The 22487-nt window shown below is 62.4% G+C and overlaps 1 protein-coding gene across 5 annotated transcripts in view; it reads right to left on the reverse strand.

Annotated features, from left to right (window-relative positions):
- Positions 1 to 822: 822 nt before the first annotated feature.
- The window catches only part of KIAA0930 (KIAA0930 ortholog), a 38449-nt gene continuing 16784 nt past the window's right edge, over positions 823 to 22487 (reverse strand). For 2 of the 5 annotated variants that reach the window (XR_003970093.1, XR_003970096.1), the window contains exons 2-11: positions 16678 to 16829; positions 12835 to 12960; positions 12653 to 12730; positions 12197 to 12298; positions 10806 to 10946; positions 10248 to 10442; positions 7313 to 7475; positions 5888 to 6046; positions 4534 to 5380; positions 829 to 4323 (exon numbers count right to left, since the gene is read on the reverse strand). Coding sequence is in view for 1 of the 5 variants with exons in the window: in XM_030320903.1 (XP_030176763.1) it covers positions 5340 to 5380; positions 5888 to 6046; positions 7313 to 7475; positions 10248 to 10442; positions 10806 to 10946; positions 12197 to 12298; positions 12653 to 12730; positions 12835 to 12960; positions 16678 to 16829 (1157 nt within the window). In the remaining 4 variants the exon portion in view is untranslated. Of the gene's footprint in view, positions 5381 to 5887; positions 6047 to 7312; positions 7476 to 10247; positions 10443 to 10805; positions 10947 to 12196; positions 12299 to 12652; positions 12731 to 12834; positions 12961 to 16677; positions 16830 to 22487 lie in introns of all 5 variants that reach the window. The other 3 variants (XR_003970095.1, XR_003970094.1, XM_030320903.1) reach the window with 3 other exon arrangements.

Below are 22487 nucleotides of genomic sequence, written 5' to 3' on the forward strand. Positions count from 1 at the left end.
CTCACCCAGGCTGCCCTTGGTGATGCTGCCTCTGAAAATTCTGGTGCAGATGTTTCGAACGCGAAGACTGTCAGAGGGGTCACCAATGTGACCGTTCTCGCCATATTTCTGGATCTACATGTGTGCTCCTCTCAGACCCCTCTCCCGTTTCCACTTCCTGTCCCATTGCTTCCCACCGTGGGAGCTGATGCGTGCTCTGCACCTTAGACCCAACTGAGAGTCTGTTGGCGCGTGGGAACAAAAAGCCCCGAGACGCAGAGGCTGCCAACGTCTGCGACCGGCCCGCCTCAACCTCTGGCGGGTAGAGCCCGCTTGAAAACAGGCAACACGCTCCACTCAGCGTGATTAACTGCAGAGTCTCAAGGCAACAGAGAGCCACGGCCCAGAAAGCCATCTTCCCGGAGGCCGAGCAGCCTGTCGAGAGCCTGCAAGCCTGTCCCTGAACTTGGGACCCCTCACTCTGCCCCTAGTCATGTTCCCGCTGCCATGAGGGCTTTTTAAGAGTTTCTCTAGAAATTAAGTGTGGGAAATCTGATGGTGTGGCGGAAGGGCGTGTACTGCTTCACGGGGACTGGAGCTAAACCAGAGACATGTCTCTTGGGATTTGTTTTTGCAAATAACCACCTCTGCCTAAACCAAAGCCCCGGGCACACCAGTCCCGGGCCTGAGTCCCCAGCTCCCAGGAGCCGGGGCCCTGGGGTGGATGCTGTCCGGCTCTGACACTTCCAAAACAGGCATTCGTGTGAAAGCTCCAAAAACAGTTGAAGAAGAAATCTTTGGCGGGGGGGGGGGGGGGGGGCAAATTAAGGTTCAATCACCGAGTTTCTTGAATTGCTATAATATCCGTATTTAATTTGAAATTACCATTAAGGAAAAGAAAATAACCAAGTACAGATCCACTGGAGGAAAACACAGAGGAAAAAGAAATTTAATATCCAACATGCAAATCAACCTTCAACAGAAATGCAAAACCCGCACAGCACAGCTCACAGCCAACCAAGAGCTGCTCAGAAATGGTTTCTGTATACCGAAGATGGGTGGCCCAGAAGCTGCCGCTGCTGCTGCTATGGAAACGCCACGGACAGTCAGATCCTAACGTGTCCAATGATGCCGTCGTGCTGTTTTTGCTAAAACAGGTTTTGTAGAAACCACGTTACTCAAGCCTCAAGGTCGTGAAAAAGAATCTCAACAGGTTTTCTTTGCAGGGTTGAGTATTCTCACACACAGAGTCCGTCTGGAAACCAGAAAAGGTCCCTATTTACACCCAACCCGCCCGCCCCCCCCTGCGAGCTGAGGACGTGCGTAAAAGCACAAGGAAGGTAAGAAGGACTGAAAGCTTCCCGCCGCTGCCACCTCGGCAGAGCTGGGGCATCACCGTTACATCTGGTCTCCTGTGCGTCAGGACCGGAGCCGCAGAAATAAAGGTGCCCGCTTGCCTTGGGGACCGAGGAAAACCGTGAACTCTCTCCGTGCATCTGCGGCTTCCTCCACTTTGGGGGGCTACCCGCCGTGGCGCTTTGACCCCCGCCCCAGGCCCCTCGGCAGCCTGGCGGCCTGGCTTCTGTGCATGGGAACCAAGGGGTTCTCCAGGTTGTTCGTTCCGGAGGTTCAGAGAAAAGGCCAGAGGACTCCCTTCTCCCCCCGAGGACCAGGTCAGTGCCACACCAGGTGGAAAAGAGAGGAAAGCAGCCAGAGGTGACCCCCCCCACACCCAGACCGACTCAGGCCACGGGACCGGGAGGTCACTTCAGGCTCACGCTCTGGGGGAGGTGTCGGCCGGCCCTTGCCTCCCTCTCTCCCGGAGCCTGTGTCCCCGTCAGGGTGGCGATGTGTTTTAAGAGAATTCTGCTTTCTGCTACAGAGACGAGAAGCAGCCTGAACAGGAAGAATCAACGTCATGTCAAAAGATACTTGGGCTTGAAACTGGCTATGAAACCCCCATTCTCGCTAATGTGCAAAACCGCCCAGGACACGTGCCCGGGCAGAAGCTATCCAGGCTCGTGGAAAACGCTGGCAGCCTCTTAACATGGGACGCCTTTAAAGAATCTCGGCCAGCGCCTCAAGACCTCCAAATTATGACAGGGTCAAATGCAGTCACGTCAGTCATTAGAATTTACCGACCGCACAGGGCCCACCTTCTGGAATGTCTTTTAACGGGGGGAAAAAAGAAGTTTCACCATAGCATCTACTGGCTAGACTCTATGTGAGGAAACCAGCAGCAAGCCTCCGTGTGGTTCACTGCCACTGCTCCGTGTAGAACAGAAACCTCATTTCTGAGGGTCTGTTCCCGGTCCTTGAAAAGCCCAAACGTTGGCAAGAACGGGGCTCTTCGGAAAACCCTTCCATCTGCAAGTTGATTGGGCTGCAGAATATTTTCCTCGTTTTCTTATTTGTTGCTCTTTGTTGACTATACAATATCATAAATAATATTCTTTTTCTGACATACTGAGCCTCGGCTGTTTATAGAAGCAACGGGCAGTTCCTGTAAGACCTCCGCGTGGGAGACCAAACGCTCCCGCAGCTTTGGAGGCGCTAACAGGTGGAGTGGAGGCGACACACCGTCCATCGACTCTGGGACCGTGACATTTCTGGTCAAGAGAGAACGTTCTCGTTCATGGCCCAAAAAGCGACGCCTCGTTTCTTCCCAGGAAAACTGTACTTTGACTCCAGTTCCCATTTGAGAAATGCACGCGTGCTCTGGTCATCCCCGCGTTACACAGGAGACGGGCACGCTTCCAGCAAAACGCAAGATGGCCTTGCGAGAAGGCAAACCGTACCAACGCCAGGAACACAGCAGGACCAGGGCGCTGGGGCCCCGGTCTCGGCCCTGTCCCTCGTTACTGTTACTTTGCCATTGATGTTGTTGGTCGCTTTGAAAAAATAAGCCTCGGGGACAGCTTACTGCCCAGCTACCAAGTGCTTCTAAAACCAGCATGTCCTGCAAAGATCGAGAAAGGTGGCCTCCACGACGCGTGTCCGTCTGTCACGGCGCGGTACGGCCGGGGCCGGCTGCCTGGATGGGACTCCGGCTGTCGCTGTGCGGTTTCCTCGCCCTCAGGCTGGGCGTGACGACAGCACGGTGCCCGCGCAGGCTGGCGCCACCTTTGTGCTGGATGGAAAACAGCCAGACCGTCGTGCGCATCCGCTCGCGTGTGTCACAGATGAGGGGTCGTCTCCAAACACCACCGTTGCACACATTTCTAGGACCCGCCAAGCACCTGTACGCGCACGGTACCATCACTAACCCTCAGCTCGCCTGTGACGCGGGCAGAACTCACGTGTGTCACCTTATGGAGGAGGCGTCTGGTGTGCCCAGGGGCCCCCAGGAGCGGGGGCTGAGCCTCAGGGCCTGGTTCCGGCAGGGGGGGGGACCCTTTCGTGCCCCTCTGGACTTCTGCGTGGGAGCTACCTCATTCTTCCACGGGAGAGACGTCAGGACCGTATTTCTCCCGAGACCTGAGTTCCAGAGTCTTAAGACCCCAGATGACCAGGGAGGAAAAAATTCCCGAAGAAAAAGCTGTACTTTAGCCACCCTAGACACAAACTGGGGGACAGCGTTCGGGTCCCCCGAAGAGTACTCCTGGAACACGGGGCCGCGCTCAGGGGTCTGAGGGGTGAGGCCCGGCTCTGTGCTGTCCTGAAACACTGCTCTGGAACGCAAAGTCCTGAGGCAGCTGGGATACAGCCAAGCGGGAGCTGGGCGCTGCCGAGAATGCGAGATTGTTCCAGCCCAGCCCCGGCACACACACACACACACACACACACACACACACGGGTGCTGGGGGGCGGGAAGGCATCCCAGGTCTACCCCCGAGCCGAGCCGTGCAGGGTGGCCGCCCGACCCAGTCGTACACTGCAACCCTGGAGACTTCGGTGAGGTAGGTGGTATCAGCCCCATTGTACAGGTGGGCAAACTGAGGCAGAATGAAACGCAATAGCTTGCTTTTAATAACAGCATACAAAATCTAGAGAAAGCCCCAAAGCAGCCCCTGTTCCCAGAGCCCAGCGCAAACCCTTGGAGTGTGCGCAGAATAGAACAGGTGGGGGCGAGCCCCTCCGGCCCCTTCTCTCCTCGCAGAGAGGATCTCTACGCACGACTGGAAACCCTCACGTGTTCCAGGGGACTTCAAACAAAACAACGTGGCGACAGAGACCCAGCTTACAGTTTATTCCCATGGGGGCAGGGCACACGCTTCCGCTCTGGAGAAGGCTCGTGGTTTGTCATCACCGGCAGGACTCCTTCCAGCCGGAACCAGGCCGCTCACGCCAACCCACCAGACCAGCCGCGTGGAGGCCAGTTCCGCTTTGCCTCAGTGAGCTGGTCTGAGAAACGGGACCAGCACACTCAGTCAAAGGAAACGAGCTCCGGGAAACACCCCATCCCCTTCCCAGCCCCCCCCCCCACCCCCCCGCCGCCCCAACCCCGGCCCTGGGATGGGATGGAGGTTCTACCCAGAACCTTCCCGGGAGGGGGCCGACTCCACCGCACTCCCCCAAAACACTCTTCTCTGTCTGACGACCGAGCCGTCCCACCTGCCCTCAGAGTCCAAATTCCGCAGGTCGCGCCAGCCGAGGCGCAGAGCGGGGTTATCTCCAAGGCGGAGGTGTGTGTGTTGGTGGTGCTCTTTGGCTGGAAGCAAAGGCCGTTCTGGCAGGATCGGGGCCTGTCTGCTCAGCTCGAGGCCTTTCTGGAACCAGGCGGGGGTGAGGTATTCCCAGCCCAGGGCAAAACCCTCAACAGCCGCGCGCCCCGTTTAAAACCCCGCGGTAACCCATTTATAACCAAGTGGTGAACGGGGAGGGCGGATGGGTTGGGACTAACTCGGACGCTGGAGTTCACCGGTACAGCGTTATAGACTCTGAAGCCAGTTCTCCTCGGGGAAGTGTTGATGGTCCGACACACTGAGTGCCCCCAACCGGTGGGGGGGGGGGGGGGGGGGGGTCTCTCCACCTGCGGTCTGTCCGAGCGTGAACGTCGGATCCGTAGGTCTGGACACACGCCGGGCGCCGGCCGCTCCTCTGCTCTTACAGCCTCTTGGCGTCTCTGGGCCTCTCTGGGTGCCGAGGGCCCCCCAGAGACGGGCTGGGGCCGGGGGAGTGGGGGGGGGGGGCGTGATGGCGGCTGGGCACAGGGGCGGGAGCAGAGCCAGCAGGGGAGGAGAAAGAGGCACTTCAGTTTGGGCTGGTGTTCGTGGAGTCGGCCCCGGCCCCCGGAGTCGAGCGGCCCCGCCTGGCTGGGCTGTCACAGAAGACCCCGGTGGCGGTGGACGGGTAGGCACTTGGCAGCACGCCCGGGGCCGGGCAGGGCTGGGGGGGCTCCGCGCGGGCTCTGCACACGGCTAGGTCATCAGGATGGGCTTCTGCCGCACCTCCAGGATGTCTAGGGCGGCGGGAGGGGGCGGGCGAGACCAGGAGGTGAATACCCCGAGCGCTCCGTTTCCGTGGGCAGTCCCCGCCAAGTACTTCCGCGCGTTTCCTCGCGCGCCCTCCCGGGGCTGCGAGACCGGTCGTTCCCATCCTCCAGACGGGAACCGGCCTCGGAGCAGCTGCACGGCCCAGCCATGGCGGGGGTGGGGGGGAAGCGGGGCTCCGGTACCGGCCGGCCCGAGTCTGGAGTCCCTGCCCGGCCCCAGGCGCCTCGCCCCGCCCACCCGTGACTCACACCCAGGGGCCCGCAGTCACCCAAGGGGGACAGGAGGAGCCTCCAGAGAGCTGTGAGAAGGGGCCCCATCCACAGGCCTCGACGGGAGGCCGAGAACCCAACACGGACACCTGCTGATGGGCTCTGGGCTGGAAACAACAGGACAGGGAAGGACAGCCCCAGGAGCAGGTCTCAGGTCGGCTACGAAAAAGCCATCCGGTTTTCGGCCTCCAGCAGCGTAGTTACCTGTTAAAATCCGATGCAGCGGCAAAGTGACGTAGGTCAAGTGTGCATAGAGAAGGAAATTTCCATCCGCTCTGTTCAGCTTCAGCCAGGACCCAACCAGGGACCGCCCCGTGCCAGACAGGGACCGAGACCGCAGGTTGGTGGCATTGTGCAGATCCGCTGGAGGGGAGAAGGCCGAGTCAGGGCCCCTGGGAGGACCAGGGGAGCACCCCCCACCGCAGGCGGCTGCCTAAGGGGCCGGTGCGGCCTCTGCCGCAGCCTGGGCCCTTGACCGCCAGCCCCTCCGTGCCCCAACCTACCGCAGAGCTGCCCGCCCCTGGCCTGTGGCTGCCCCACTCCCTCCTGCCCGCCCCTCCAGCCGTCCCTGACCCCCCTTCCCCATCCCGGACAGTCTCTTCTGCAGGGCCTGGCTCATCGTCCCCCTGTGTTCTCTGCTTCCCCGTGGCCCATCTGTCACCGGAAGTGGGCCACCAGCGTGCAGGGCCCAGGGCGAGGCTGGGAGGCCCCACCCACTCTGATGGATCACCCAGGGAGGCAGGCTGGGGTGCCTACCAGCCCTTCCCTACTGATCTGGAAAGGAGCCAAGGTGGGGAGGGTGCTTTGCCCAAGCACACACGAGCAGGTCGAGGCTGGGGCCCTCTGTCTCTGGGCCCTGGCGCTCAGAACGAGGACGGCCCCAGCTCCGGCCAGGGGCCACCCTTTCACCCCTGCAGGGCACGCGCCCGGTGCCCAGCACCCACATCTCATCTCCGGGAGCCAGCCTGCCTCCTACAGCCCCTTCCCTGCAGGGACCACTCAGTGCTACTCGAGCCTTCACATCTGATTCCGTCACTCCCTGCTTAAAACCTTCCGATGGCCTCCCACCGCTTAGATGGGGTGCCTCCCGCCCTCGCGGCGTGGGGCTCGCTGGCTGCCGGGCCTGCCCCGGCCGGGGAGACGGTGGGAGGTGCGGGGCAGCTGGGAGACTCTGCAGGGCACGAGTGGGCTGGATGGGGCCCCCATAGACCCAGGCAGAGACGCCCGGTCACCACAGGCGGGGAGGTGGGCCCTGAGGAGACCCTGACGGTCACCCCCGTGCAGGCTCTAGAGGGAGGGCACTGAGGAGGAGCACAGCGGCAGCCTGAAGTCACCGAGTGCAGGAATCAACCAGAGAGCTCATCTCCCACTAGGCGAGGATTTCTCGGACCCTCCGTGTGCAACAGTCACACCATCGACATCCGGAAAAGTCTGCAAACCGACGGTGCCTCCTATTCTCCACAGAGCGGGAGCTCCTCAGGGCAGGGACTTCTGTCTGGCCGTCTGCCCGTCCACAGCTCCTCCCCAGCCCTGACGGGCACCCGCCGGCTCTCCAGCTGCGGACGAGGGACCGAACCGCGAGGAAACACGGCCGCGGCTGGCCCTCCGGGCAGAAACGGCCGCACTCACCCCCTCCGTTGTCCTCCCGGAAGAACTCCTCACTGTCGTTGGCCGAGTGAGACTTCTTCATCTCAGCGATCCGGTTCCGGGGCACCTTCCTCTTGAGGGACGGGGAGAAGAAGGCGGGCCGGTTGTTCCGCTCCGGGGTGGGGGGCGTGCTGAAGGAGGTCACCTGGGAACAAAGAGCCGCAGTCACGGGGCAGCCCAGGAACCCCGGGAGGGCCCCGACCCCACCCACCGGAGGGCGGGCCTTCCTGGGGCTAGGCGGGCACCGGGGGCCGGTCCAGCTCGAGGGAGGGCAGGAGGACCTCGCTGCCAGCTCTGCCCAAGGAGGGGCCAGGGGCCCCGTAGGGGCCCCAGACACCGACCAGCACAAAGCCTGGCTGCGGACGCTGCCCGAGCCCCCTGCCACGGCACACGGATCCACGCAAGCTTCCCAACCAATCCGCAAGACGGGAGCCCCATCGGACAGATCGGTAAACCAAGGTGGGACAGCGACCTTGACCCGCCCAAGGTCACCCAGCAGGAGGGGGTCAAAACCAGGGTTCAACCCAGGTCTTCGGCCTCCTAAGCTCTTCACCCCAATTTCTTCTCGGCTGATAAGCCCCCGTCCCTCTCGGCCCCCGCACCCTTTCGAGGAAGTGCAGTGGCGAAGCAGCCAACACTTCCGTCCCCTCGTCTCTCGTAACCACACCGCTCAGGCACCAAACGTTCTGGACACCCACGCGGGGCCAGGCAGGCGCAGCACAAGGGACAGACAGGCACACAACACCGGGCCCTGCCCTCGAGGAGCTCACAGTCTGCTGTGGGGGCGACACACTCGGAAAGCGACAACCACAGACTGAATGCTGGCTGCTGAGACAGAAAAAGGGAAGCACAGGGCACAGGGGGGCACAGAGCAAATGGGGTCGACAGCCTGGGACATCAGGAAAGGCTTCCTGGAGGAGACGCCGCTTGAGATGGGTCTTGAAGGACGAGTAGGAGTTCGCCAGGTGAAGAAGGGGGGGAAGGGCGTTCCAGGCAGAGGGAACTTGGCCCATCTCCTCCCTCCTCCCCACGCAAACAAGAATCTGAGGAACAACGTGAGCTGGGACTGAGACTTCAGGAGCCCCATCAGCCTCCTCGTCACGGCTTCCGACATCCAGCCAAGTCGCGGCGGCCGCTGGGCTGCAGACGGTCCTCCCACAAGCCAGGGAAGGTTTTTAAAAGATAGAAAAAACAAAACAAAACACCAGATACCACAATACACACACAGTCTGTATTTGTCATGAGCTGGTTACAAAGGACCCCTCCGGAAAAGGGGGGCAAGCGGCAGGAAGCACAGAGGTGGCGGGGGGCCGGAGCAGTCCCCAGGAGGTCAGGCCCCGCCACCGGCACCTGCATGACCCTGGCGGGTCCCTTCCCTCGACCCCGGGCCTCCCTGAGACTCTGAGCCAGGTGCCCTCTCCTTCTCCCCCAACTACCACCCCGGGAGGGAGGGACTGTCACTGCCACTCGATGGATGGGAACAGCAAGGCTCGGGCAAGTCCAGTAACACATCTCTCTGTTCGCGAGGCCTTTCACATACACGTTCTGCAGGGCCGGGGAGAGGAGTCAGACTCCTTTTCTCCGCCGTCAGCTCAGAAATCTATCAACAGCCTCTATTTCACGGATAGGGGAAGCCTCCGCTTGGAACCCCCACCCTGGTCTTGGTAAAAAAAAAAAAAAAAAAAAAAAAAAAAAAAAATAGCAAAAAAAATAAATTATGTTTATTTTGCTTCTCAAACACATCCGTTGCAGAAGGAACGAAACCAAAAAGGCTACGAAGGAGAGAGAGACACCTGCTATCTGGCTGCCTGGGCATATGCGCGGCTAACGGTTTTACACTAAAAAGTGTAGCAAACACAGGCTTCCTCATCTCGGGCACGTCAGCACTAAGGGCGTTCTACGCCCTTCAGAGTCACTCTCCCAAGCAGGTCAACAGCCAGTGGTGACTGGTGGCTGGGGAAGCACCCCTGAGGTCACGCCCGAGTCGGGTGTCCGCTGTTCAGCAGCAACTCTGAGCCTCCCACCACCGCGGGGCTCCCCGCTTCTGGATGGGAAGAGACTGGTCCCAGGTCACGCGAGCAGCGGTGCCCGGGTTCCAGCCCACGGTGTCTCACCCCCAAGTCCTTTCCTGGAGGCGGGCTGGCCAAAGCTGCTTCCTGGCCCCCGGCACCCTCACTCACCTCACCCCTGCCAAGACCCACAGCTCCGAGCGGCAACCCCCTGCCAGACCCAAGCGGGGCCAAAGCAGCCAGCGGGTTGCAGACTTTCTCCCGCCCGAGCCCTGGGCCCCACGGGAGGCCCCGGGAATACAGCTGCCACCGACCTCGGCTTCCCACCCCTGCGGAAGGACGGTGGCCTAGAAAGAGCGGGGTTCAAAGGCTCCGTGCTGCCACCCGAAGAGCCGTGTGACCTGGGGCAGCGCCAGTAAATCCGGCAAGCAGACAGGAACACCCATGCCTACCCACGGGCTGCTGCTAGAGTTCAACATGTACGACACCTGGTAAACCGGTGGGCCAGGCCGAGGGAAGAGCTGGGCGGCTCCGGGACCTCGCGTTCTCCCGCTCATCCTCACAGGGCAGGAGGAGAGGCTAACTCATCGTCATCCCCAAGGCAGTCCCCAGGGAAGGCTGGCTGTGTGCCCACGCTCGGCCAGCGTGTCCCCGGAGGCAGGTGCCAGGACCAGCCCGGGTTCCCCTTAGGCTTAGCCCAGCTGCAGCTGGCAGTTCAGGGAAGCTGGCCCACGCACGGACCTGCTGTGTGACCTTGGGCAAGTCACTGCCCTCTTTGAACCCCGGCCTCCTCACCCGAGGGGTGGGGTGATGCCACCTACCTCACCGGGGGGCTGTAAGGACCAGGGAGGCGGTGGGAAGCGGATCCGAGGGACGGGAGGCCCCTCCCCGAGCTGTGCAGCCCTTACCCGCTCATGCATGGGTGAGGCCGGGCTGGAGTCCTCTTCCGTCCCGCAGGGGGATGTGTCACCGGTAGACACGCGGCTGACTGCCATCTCAGCGTGGCCCTTGCCCTGGGGCCCCTTCATGCGCACAAACTCCATGTTGTTGTACTTGTAAAAGCCGAATGACATCTTCTGTGCCATGCGGGCAGCCACACTCACCTGTGGGCAGGCGGGGGACGGCCTGAGTCAGCGCACGGAGGGATGGGCTCTTCCTGGGGACACAAGTCACTAGGGTCCTGGGAGGGGCCAGCCTCGGGACGGTGCCCGGCTGCAGGACAGCGGCCTGTCCACCCGGTTCCTCCCCGTTCCCTCCAGCCAGGGCCGGCTTCAGGAGTGTCTGCACTCGGGGTGGGGCCTCCTGTCCCTCGGATCAAGCGTGCCCGGATCAGCGAGGAGGAACATTAACGCAGGCCCCGAAGCACCTAGAGGCGCGCGGGACCACAGGTGCGGAGGAGGGGCGGTGACGGCACCAGGCGGAGCCGGACCAGGACAGAGGGGCCGCGGGGCCACCCGCACACGTACTCGGTTGTCATACACCTTCTTGAGTGCCTCGTAGCGGATGGAGCCCTGAAAGATGACACCCTGGAACATGTTGGTTTTGTCACTGGCCACCAGCTCCACACAGACCATCTCTCCTTCCCCCACTGTCATGTCGCTGAACACCTGGGATGGGGCACAGAGGAGGAGAGGGGACAAGGGTCAGCTGCCCACCTCCCAAACCACTGGCTGCCTCCCAGGCCACCACCCCTCCCTTGCCCGGGGCCGCCAGGAGGACTGCTCAGAAGCTCCCATCCGGCAGGGGACACAGATGTCACGCTGTTCGGCCAGGGCCGCAGCCCCGCCCCTGTGGCACAGGGACCAGCACAGGGGCGGCCTAACCATGGCGGGGGGAGCAGGGCCGGTGTCTGGCAGGGGGAGGTTCACGACAGTGACTCTGGGACAGGAAGGGGATGCACCACCCGCTGGCCACTGGGAGGACGATGACGCTCATCGCACGCCCTCACGTGGAGTCGAACGGCGCGCGTGGTCTGTCCGTCCCGCTGTCCAGCATGTCCTTCCCTCTGGCTTCGGGCACCCAGCCCCAGCCGCCCCACCCCTGCCCTCAGGAGCACCCAGAGTGGCCATCCACCTGCGAGACCGGTCCACAGGGGGCTCTGCATCCTGTCACTGCTCCAGGAGCTGGTGCGCAGACCCGGCTTCCAGGTCACCCAGACTCAGGTTCAAATCTCGGCTGTGCCACGCACGGGCTGTGCGAGCCTAGAGAGGGCACTTCGTCCCCTGAGCCTAACTAAGGTGGTGCTTCAAGGCACCGTGAAATTGAGGTGAGACCCCGCAACATGTGCTCCCTTCTCTGCGAGCCTTCCCTGGGGTCCTGGCCACCTGCAGGCGAGTACAAGCACCTCGGAGGAGGAGAGCAGCTGGGCAGGAGCGGAGTGGGGGCAGGTGCGCCCGGTGCTCCCCGGGTGAGTCACTTTCTGCCGTGCGTCCCAGTTTTCCCAGACTGGCCCAGAAACTTCCGAAGCCCGGCCCCCCTGACGTCTTAGCATCCCAAGGCGGGGAGGCACTTATTTCGAGTTTTCACGGAGACACTAATGACTCCTGCCCGGGCAGCCCTTTTTATAGGCGTTCATGACACATCTTTCCACCCATGAGCTCGTTTGATCTTCGACCCTGACGGGTAAGGTAAGTAGGACGCGTGATCGTGACGCTCGCTTTACAGATGAGAAAACAGGCTCAGGGCTAGGGGGGCCCCCCTGGCCCCAAGTCCAGCACCAGGAAGAGGCGGAGCCGCAGGGATCGGAGTCGGGACCGCCCTCGCCCGTCTGCAAGCATGTGAGGCCCCAGGGAGGCCAGCTTTCCGCGCCCCTGACCGCGAGCCCGAGGGGAGACACGGCTGGGCGCGTGTGGCTCACCTCCTCGAAGCTGTCGATCATGAAGAAGATGTTGGGGTAGCTGATCTTGGATTCTTCGCCCTTGCTGTCCATGGGGTGTTTACTGGGGGACGCGAACACTTGCTGAAAGGAAGGAGATGTGGAGGGTTGAGCGAGGCCCAACCCCCGCACCCAGGCCCACAGCCACTCGAGGGACAGGTGGCTGTGGTCACGCTGCTCAGGGCCAGGCCAAAGCCAGGTCAGGTCCTACGTCGCTCCGCAAGGAGCTGCTGGGGACGACCTGGTTCTGTGCGCTCCTTGCAGGCGACACAGGACCCCAGGAGCCGCGTGGCTTTCTGGTCAGAAGTTCACCTCGAGGCAGGGAAGGAGGAGGGGGCGGGTGGTGTCCCCCACCAAAACCCTGAGCGGCCAGTGGCTGCCACTTCTGGGCTGCGCCGGCCGTCAGGAGGCCCGCGGGCCCTCAGCCCCACTGCTTACCTGGGACTTCTTCTTATGGATGTGGATGTCCCCCCCATCGGCGCGCGTGCACACGGCGCATGTCACCATGTAGTCCAGCTGGAAGAGAGCGCGCAGGGCGGCATGCGTGGAGGGGTCTGCTGTCCCTCGGGGCCTAGGACAGCCCTCCTCCGGGAGCCCCGCCCCCCACTACACCCCTGTACCTTCTGCAGGATGAGATTCAGGCAGACGCTCTCCTCCCAGTCAATGTCAGGGTCCCCGAGGCCCGGCAGCTTCTTGGAGTCACGCCGGTACACCTCCACGTCCACCTCGGGCTCGGTCTCTGCCGGCTGCGAGGATGGGCACGGATGAGCCTGGCCGTGGCCTCCGGGGCTCTTCCCCCCCACCCCCGCCCCACTACCGGGGGGGGGGGGGGGGGCAGGTGTTCACGCGGACGCGGACTCCAGCGATGCGACCCCCGGGCGGTCAAGAAGTGGGCCTGTGGGGGGGGGGGTCCCTCGGGCCCTGCAGCAGGTCGTGGGGAGCCCAGCCTCCCGTCCCACCCACACGGCTTCCGTGCAACCTGCCTGTAGGGGGCTGTCCACCCTGCCACCCGCCACCACCGGCCGAGCGCCGGAAGCCCCCCTCCCCCCCCCGCGGGTCGCTATGGCAACCGGGTACCAGCTCAGCCGCAGGAAGGGGGAGGAGGGGGTGGACTTGCCGCAGAGAAGCCGCAGCGCGCAGGCGCCGCCGCGGAAGCGCCCACACTGCGCCTGCCCAGCGCTTTCCTCCCTTTCTGTTCCTTTGGGCGGTGGGGGCGGAGGGGCTGCCTGGGAACGGCTGTCGGCTCTCCCTGTGTGTCCCTCCCTGCCCACCCTGCACCCTTGAGGCCCGCAGGGTCTCCCCACATCGCCGCCCGCCCCCTGCCCTCCCAACACTACACACGCCACCCAGTCCGCTCTGGTAGGTGCTTGGCGCCCCCTCCAGCTCCACGTGTGCTGGTCCCTCCAGTGGGAATGCCCTTGGGCCACCGTGGTCCCCTCACTCTGTCCTACAACGCTGAGGCCAGGTGTCACCGCCTTCTCTTGTGGGCTCCCCCTAACCCCACCCCCGCCCCCCGTTCTTCCCACTACAACAGCACCGACCGCCCTGTGTCCCCGGTTGTGCCGTCTGTGTGTCCCAATAGACTGCAGGCCCCCCGAGGGCAGGGCCAGGTCTGAGTCACTTCTGTGCTCCCAGTGCGGAGTGGGAGGGGCCTCTGCATTTGCTCACTTTGGTGTTCAATGGAACATTCTAGCAGGGGGGCAGCTGGACTTGCCACATGCTCCCCAAACCTTCCTGAGAGTTTGCACTTGGTCCCCAAACTCCTCAGTCCTGAATCCAAGAAACTTTCCTTCCCACCTCTTCACCTGGCCCCCCTGGGAACATGCCTGGGACCTGGCCTCTCTGTTCTCCCACCTGCCTCCCGGAGAGTTCAAGGCTCGGTAGGGCTGAGAAAACCATCTCTAACCAGAGCTGGGGCCTCCCCCCACCCCAAAATTCAAGGTCCAGCTGCGATCCTTATTATCAGAGCCTCTGATCTGAGCAGGTGGCCTTTGGGAAAAGACTCCCAATGTCTGCAACGTGAACTCCAGCAGAGGCCGGCAGGCCAGAGTGGTGCCGGCTGGAGGGCAGAGGCCACGGCCCTGCAGTCCCCTGGCGGCGTGCCCTTGGGCAGAATGCTCGGTGGTTCCCGTTTCCTCTCAGGTGAGCCTGTGCCCCTGGGCTGCGCTGAGCGACGAAAGCATGCCCACAGTGAGGGTCACAGCCAGTGAGGCTCCCTCGGTGCTCACCACCCTCTCTGCCGGGGGACTCATGTGGTCACGCCATCCCACACGTCTGGTGTCCCGGGCGTGTGCAATCAGAGGACCCTAACCTTAGTGCGCATCTGCCCAGCCCCCTTCCCCGGACAGGCTGAGCCCCGGGGAGGAACTGATCGGCCAGAGTCACATGGCAAGTCACGGGGAGACAAAGCCGGAATGGCGGATCTCCCAGATGCACCCCCCCCCCCCAACAGGGCAGGAATGGTGACCCGGGGCTGAGGAGCCCTGGGCCAGGCTCCCGAGGTGCTCAGCTCATGGACCTCCCCACCAATACCTGCCCCCGCCAACTCCACCAACGGGGGCCTTCTCTTCGTCCCTCCCGGAGGGCACCCCCTGCCCCCCTCCTCACCCTGCCGGACTTGGCTCGTCAGGTCCCGTGTCCCCGCTGGCCACGCCCCCTTCTCCTGGGACCCCCATCTCTCCAGCCAGCAGCTCAGGGTCTCCCGCTGGTCCCTCTGGCTTCAGGCTAGCTCAGAGCTCGGCCCCAGGCCCTCTGGCCGGCACACCTCAAAGTCTCCCTCCACTTCCCACACATGCCTACAGCCCCAGGTGTCATCTCAGAGCCAGTGGTCCTGACCCGAGACCCTGTCCCTGGTCTCTCTGCTGACTTTCAGACAGGAGATCACCACCAGAAGACATCGTCGTCTGATGTCCCACGGGCACCTAGCACTCAACCTGCCCCACACTCAACTCCGTCCCCCTGCGTCCCCTCCTGTGACGGCACCGCACTCACCCTGGGCCCAAGTCAGGGACCTGGCCCACATTCAGTCACCTGAAGCCCTGCTAGTTGAGCCCACTTCCTTGGCCTCCCTGCATCCCGCCCGCTGACCACACCCCTGCACCCCGCCCACTGACTGCGCCCCTGCGTCCCGACCTGATGTCCGTGCCCCTGCACCTGACCCCCTCCCTCGTTTCTGCTCCAACCCCTCCAGCCCGAGAGCCTGCTAAGTGGCATTCTGACCACGCCCCCCTCCTCCCTTTATCAGAGCTTCAGGGATCAGCCCCAACTTCTGGCCACGACCTTCAGCCTCCACAAGGTCTGGCCTGCGCCTACCTCGTTTCGTCTCCCACCTTTCTGTGCCCAGGCCGCACGCTACCGCCCACGGCCATCTGAATGCACGGGGCTTTCACGCAGCTGCAGGCCCCCCTTTTGAGCCATCGCCCCTCCTGCTAGGGAACCTCCTTCCACCCTTGCAGACTCACCTCACCCAAGTGGCCTCTGCCGACCACTTCTGCCCCTTCCAGTCACCGGATTTACCGTGTCCCCCGGCTCTGTGTGACGCACTTCCGGGTACACAGCCGGCTGCCGCGCCACGCGGATGCCCAAGGGCCCCGCCCAACCCTGGGTCCTCCTGCGTCGGCTCTCAGGCCGCCAGCACCCAATCACGGCGTCTCCTTTGCAGCAGCCACCAGGCCTGTCCGTTCGCAGAACACCTATGCTGTGAGTGCCACGCTCGCCCAACAGGCACACGGCAGGGAGGGGGCTCCCCGCACCTGACACACGGGCCACAGCTCACAGGCCGCGGCCGAGGGGTCAGAGGCCACTGCACCTGGAGTCAGGGGTCTGTGAGCTCCAGACCCGCCTCCACAGCCCTCCCAGTTTGGGGCAGAAAGGAAAACGACGCATTTCCACGTTTGGCATACAGGTCGCTTAAACATTTTACGAGCTAGCAACGTTTCTGAAAAACAGACAGACATGTGCGAAGTTTGTCTTATAAACTCGTCCACGCACTTCGGTTTAGTGGGGGGAAACGCCCTAGGTGAGTCACGTCGCCTCGGAGCCCTTGGTCTCCCCGTCTGACCTGTCCGGTGGCGGGGAGGACACGACAGGTAACGTGTCTGCTGCACGGTAAGGGCTCAGACCTGCCAGCATCATCTCTGAGCTGCGGCATCCTGCCCGTAGCCCGGGCCGCCCCTGGCCCCCGGGGTCAAATCTCTGCTCCGTTGGGAGATGCCGGCCAAATCACCTCGCCTCTGAACCTGCTTCCTCGAAGGTACAGTTGTGATGGAACCTCTGCCCTTCCAGGGTCACGAAGACCAGCGGGCGTGTGTGGCCGTCTCCACGCAGCCCCTGGCACCCAGCAGGTGCTCCGTGGGCATCACTTTCCCCTGATCACCTGCGTGAGGACTGCAGGGAGGCCGACGCGGCTGGCTAAGAGCGGACCCCGCAGGGATGCGGGGCTGGGGCCGGAGGGGCTTGCTCACCTTCCTTCCGTCCACGCTGCCCTCGCTGCCCGCGTATGCCAGCTTCCGGCGCACGTAGAAAAGCATGTCGTCCTGCCGTGGCGCCCACTTCTCCATGAAGTAGGTAGAGAACATCCACGTCCAGAAGACGATGCGGTCATCCTTGAAGCACCCTGCAGCGGGGAGGCCAGAGAAGACTGAGAAAGGACGGGCCAACCCGGCCCTGACGTGTGACCTTGGCCAAGCCTTGTCTCCCCCGCCTTCTCCGCACTCCCAACCCCCAACCTGCATGTCTGCTTGGAAATCTGCTGGAGCTCTCTCTGCGATGCGCTAAGCCCCCTGCTCCCTCACCGCCACCCCCACCCCGGCCAGGGGACCGGGGCTCAGGGACACCTCCCAGCAGGCCCAATGCCTCCACCCAGCAGAGCCCGAGAGCCCCGGCTCCCAGCCCCACAGCCCCGGCGACTCAGCGTGGATGAATCAGCAGCTTCGGAGGGAAGGGAGGCCCTGAGGAGAGTCAGCGTCACCGCTGTCTGGGCTGGGAGCTGACGACGACGGCTCAGGCTCCGGAGGGAGCTCGGGCAGGCTGGCACCACCCTCGGCCAGCATCCCCCACCCCCACCCCAGGCTGCGGCAGTTCCCACGGAGAACCCGACTTAAAGGAACAGCCCCGGCCGCAGGCACAAAGCAGGGAAGGCGTCCACCCCCTCCCTCACCCCTGCACGCAGCGGAGCCTTTCACGCCAGATCTGTTCTTGCCTGATCTTCGGGGGGGGGGGGGGCTCTTTCTTTCATTACAAATACTTTTTCTTCGGGATACATAAATCTGTCATCGTCCTTCCCGCACGAGAAGTCGCCCAAGCGCTCTGGTGGGAAAGACCTGGGTGCCCGCTCCAGCTCTGCCACTTGCTGGGTGACGGCAGGCAGGCTGTTTGGGACTCTCTGGTCCGTAGGTTCCTCACAGGGAATGTCGACTGACCGAGAGCTGCCCGGGGAAGCGGCACATACAGAGCCCGTGCCTGGCGCAGAGCGGGGTCTACGACGGTGGGCTTCCTTCCTTTCTGGGCAGACCCGACGAAATTTCAAGGTACCCGACAGGGCTGCTTCTCATGAACTCAAAAGATGAAACTGTTGCTGGTTTCTTCCTCTCTTTTCCAGAAACTACTCCAGCACTGTGACCTCGTCCTGGGTTTGGGATGCCAGAAAGACCTAATCCCCACCCCTAGAGATGGGGAACCCGAGAGCCGGCCGGTGCCGGCCCCCTCCCCCAACACAGGACTGTGGTCTCCCGTGGGGTCAGCCGTCAGGCTCTGGAAGACTGAATCGCAGAAAACCCCGGGCTTTTGTTCATTTCAGCCACACCGAGACCAAAGAACCGGGGCTCCAAACCAGCCTCTGCCCTCTGCCAGGCCGCCGCCCGCAGTCTGTGGCCCACCCACTCCCATGCCCTGCTTGGCTCCCAGAGGAAGGAAGTGGCCCACCCACTCCCATGCCCTGCTTGGCTCCCAGAGGAAGGAAGACAGAAGGGGCCTTCTGATCGGGGGTCCGGGTCAGGGAGCCTGCCCGTCGGCCCCAGGCTCACCGGCACCAGGTGGAACCAAGCCCACCGGGTGTCATCGCTGCTTTGAAATTCCCACCACGCCGACCTCAGGCACTACGGGTGCCCTGCAGAGGCGAGGGGAGGCGCCCCGTCAGCCCTGGAAAACTCCCCAGAAGCAACTCTGGCCGTGAGTTGCTGGAGTCGCGGCTCAAAACCCCGCCACCTGCCACGGAGAGGCAGAAGCTGGCTGTCAGCGTCCTTCCACGGGGGATCCCTTTCGTTGTGCTGACACAAGTCACCCGGCAGTGACCCGGTGCCAGCTGGGCACCCAGTCAGTGTCAGGGATGACGAGCAGGCCACCGGCTGTGATTCGTGACGCGCCTGCCACCTGTGGGTCGTGGGCGAGGAGCCCCACGTGGGGGAGCCCTTCAGCAGTCACAGCGCCCTGTCTTCACCGCCCACCGCACAGGAGAAGAAACCCACCGTCGGGAGGTTCAAGGACCCTCTCAAGTTCACAGTTAGAAGCTGATGCAGCCGCAGACCCCTCGGACCCGCACTCAGGCTCTTGACAAACGCCCCCGCGCTATGCTGGGCAACCTGGCGGAACGAAGGACCCGGATGCCCGGTGAACAGCTGTCGCGCCCGAGGAGCGCAGAGGACGGAAGGCTTCCCGGGCGGGGGATGGAGTCTGGCTTCAGGAGCAAAGTTCCGGGGGTGGCGCAAAACAAGCACCCGTTTGCCCTCGATAGAGGGGCGCAGCGGGGGCCAGGCGAGGGGGCCCCCGTTTCCCTGCTTCACGGCGCTAAAAACACTCTGGTCGCACCCCGTCCACCCCGGCCCTGGAGTAAAGTCCGCAGGCCCCGGAGCCTGAAGCAGACGGCCAGCTAGTAGTTCACGCCTCGTACGAAGGCTCGGCCCAAAGCCCACCCTTCCGGGGTCGCCCACTTTCCTCCGGCCACACCCAAACCTCTCGGAGGGGACGGTGCTGGGCCCGGCACGCAAATGCCCCCCACCAAACCCCCGGCAGCCTGGTGGCCGGCAGCGGTCTGTGGGTGCCACGTGCCCAGCCGTCCCCCTTCTCCCCGCAAACCCCCAACCCCAGCGAGCGCCACCTCTGCTGGGACACGGCAGCTGCCACTTGCACTCCCCCCTCCCCCCCGCCAACAGCCCACTCTCCACACCACAGCCACGGGATCTTTACCGAAGGATCTCTTCCTGCCCCCCTTAGAACCTTCCCCCGGAATTCAGAACAAAACCTAGAGTTCCCACAACCCCGCGGTGACAGTCCCGCCCCTGCCCGGCGCCAGCCCGCGCCTCCACCTGTCTGCCCTGGGACCCCTGTCCAGGCAGGTCCTCGCTGCATTCCGGTTACGGCTGAAATGCTGCCTCATCACGGAGCCTCTCCTGACCCCGTGTTACTAACGTGCCCTCAGGGTCTTCCTGTCATACCACATCTTATTTACTGCATCGCGACCATCCTGCCCCCGGTGTCTGCACTTCTGTCCTCCACTGTAGGAACGCATCCCGGGAGCAGGGACGTCGTCTGGGTCACCACGGTCACCGCCAGATCTCGGAGCCCAGGAAAGAGCTGAGGACACAGGAGGCACTCAATAAATGCTGGCAAAATTAATGGCTCATCCCAACCTCACAGGCTCAGTGAGGTGGGCAACTCGCCCTGGTGCCCACAGCAGGGAAGTGGCCCAGTCAGGACCCTCCGGCTGAAGCCCGGGCCACCTTCCGTCAGCCACAGGTCCCGGACTTAACAAGCCCCAGAGAAGCCGCACTTGCTGGGCTCCCCAGGGCCCAAAGCAATGACTCCATGGTGGAAGCAGGACGAGTGTGTGGGGCGGGTAGGCCTACTGTGTGCACCGAGCAGGTGCGATGGGAGAGAAGAGGAGAGGGCTGACCCTCGCCCAGCCTGCCACCAGGCGCCCGGCACGTGCAAGTTAGGAGACGCAGCGCCGATCTCTGAACGGAACAAGGGGCTTCGAAATTCGGTCTACGCCACGGATGCCATTAACATTATCTTAACGTTAATCTAATCATTAACGTTATCTTAGTACCAACCCAACAAGCCCCGCAGGAAGAAACTCAAACTGTCAGGGAAAGCCCCGCACACCTCACTCTAACACAAGGTGAAGAAGGTCCCACCGGGAGGCGGGAGAGGTGTTCAAGTCAAAGAACCACCAGGACAGCCGCCAGAAGGGGGCCACGGGCGACACGGCAGTGGCGCAGACCCCCAGACCATCTCCACCCCCCGGGACGCTCAAAGTCAAAGAGCAGGAAGAGGAATCACAAAGGTCAAGAGCTGTCCTCCGGAACGCTTGAAACTGCCCTCGTGTCCCAGAGTAGCAAAACGAAAATCAAAGGGAACTCGAAAACCAGGAGACAGAAATCCGCGGTCGAGCAACAGACGTCCGTAATATAGAAGGAACTCACATCACAGAAGTTACAGAAGGAAATGCCTAAGACCCTAACAGCTACATGGGCGAAACACCCAAAGAGGTAGCATAACCAGTTAACAAAAATGTGGGAAAACATTAATCCCACTGGTAATGAAAAATCCATGACAAAGAACGAGCTGTCATTTTTAAGAGGGCAGGGTTGGTATTTACAAAAATCCCACTTACAAAAACTGGCGGGGTCTTACAAACATACGTGTTTGCCACCGACTGAGCCCTTCCTAGGTACTCACCCAAGAGATGAGACGTGTCTACGTAAACACCGGGCCACAGATATTCCTAGAAGCTTTATTCGTGACAGCCCCAAACTGGAGGCCAGGAAAACGGACCCACGTGACACAGCCAAGTCAGTGGCCTATTACTGAAAGTAAAAACAAACTCTGACCCACACAATGCTAGGGATGAATCTCCAGACCTGCCGAAGACAAGCGTAGACGGCTACGCGGGTTTCTGCCTGCAGGGACAAGCAGCAAACGGCCAGTGTCCCCACACGTTCTGCCTCTCGTGGTGGTGGCTCCCCAGGTACGCGCAGCCACGAACCCCATCGGGGCTTCCGCTTTACACACGTGCAGTTTGTTTTACGTGAATTAGGCCCCAGTAACGTCAATAAAAAGTTGTAGCGGGTCCAGGATGGCGTGTAATCCGACGTTCGGGGAAGAGCCCAGGGCTTCGGCCGCAGACACGCTGACCAGAGCTGGGGGGCCACAAGGAAGTACCAACGAGAGTGACGGGAGCTGCTGGACCCGATAGGGACTATCTTTTCCTTTCTGCTTGTATTTGATTTCCAGTATTGCTAACAGGAAGAGGACACCCCCTTTTCCCGTGAAGGTACAACTTTTGGTGAATGTCATAGGGCTGATGAGAGAGAGAGAATGGACGGGGGTGGAGAAGGGACCCCCCCCTCCCCCCGCCAGTCTTCGGAGACCTCGCGCTCCAAGTCCAAAGCTAGGGTCGAGAGTCCAGACTGGGCGAGAATTCTGGCTCCTGGAGGCACCGCGCGGTGTCAGAATTTGCAGGCACGCCCAAGTTCAGGTCCCAGCTCTACTCCGCACTAGCCAGGCAGCCAATTCACGCAACCTCTCTGAACCTCAGTGACTCCGTCCGTAAGATGGGTCTCACCTGCCACCCTCCCGGAACCGACGGTGAGGACGGGGTGAGAGGCCAACAGAGCGTCCTTTGCAAGCTGTAAAGTTCCATCCACACATGGGTTCGTGGGGACCCTCTGCGCTGCTGCTTTGCACATCTCTCTCAGCAACGTGGCCTTTCCCGAGGCCTGCCCAGCAAGAGATCCCCTGGGTCACTAGTCAGGCAGCTGCCACTCCAGCAGGGAGCTCCCTCACCTGCAACACTCTCCCCGTCCCTGTGTCCCTGTCTCCTTCGCCAGCGGGTTTTCAGGACCCTTGAACCCAGTGGAGGGACTTATGGGAGACAGGCAGCCCCTGATGCTGGGCCACTCACCCGGGCAACACTGCAGACAGCCCCCCCGCCCGAGGGCCACCTCCCCTGCTGGCCCGGGGTCCTAAAGCAGCATCTTTTAAATTTTTTTTTTAACGTGTATTCATTTGTGAGGGACAGAGACAGAGCGTGAGTGGGGGAGGGGCAGAGAGAGAGGGAGACACAGAATTTGAAACAGGCTCCAGGCTCTGAGCTGTCAGCAGACAGCCCAACGCGGGGCTCGAACTCACGGACAGTGAGACCATGACCTGAACCGAAGTCAGATGCCCAACTGACAGAGCCACCCGGGCGCCCCGTTATGTTCTTTAAAGTAGCCAGAAACACGGGGTTGGCCATGTCACGCCAGCACGCGGTCAGTGGGGTCACCCAGCGTGG

Source organism: Lynx canadensis, chromosome B4 (assembly GCF_007474595.2).
Source record: "Lynx canadensis isolate LIC74 chromosome B4, mLynCan4.pri.v2, whole genome shotgun sequence".
In the NCBI taxonomy this organism is placed as follows: domain Eukaryota; kingdom Metazoa; phylum Chordata; class Mammalia; order Carnivora; family Felidae; genus Lynx; species Lynx canadensis.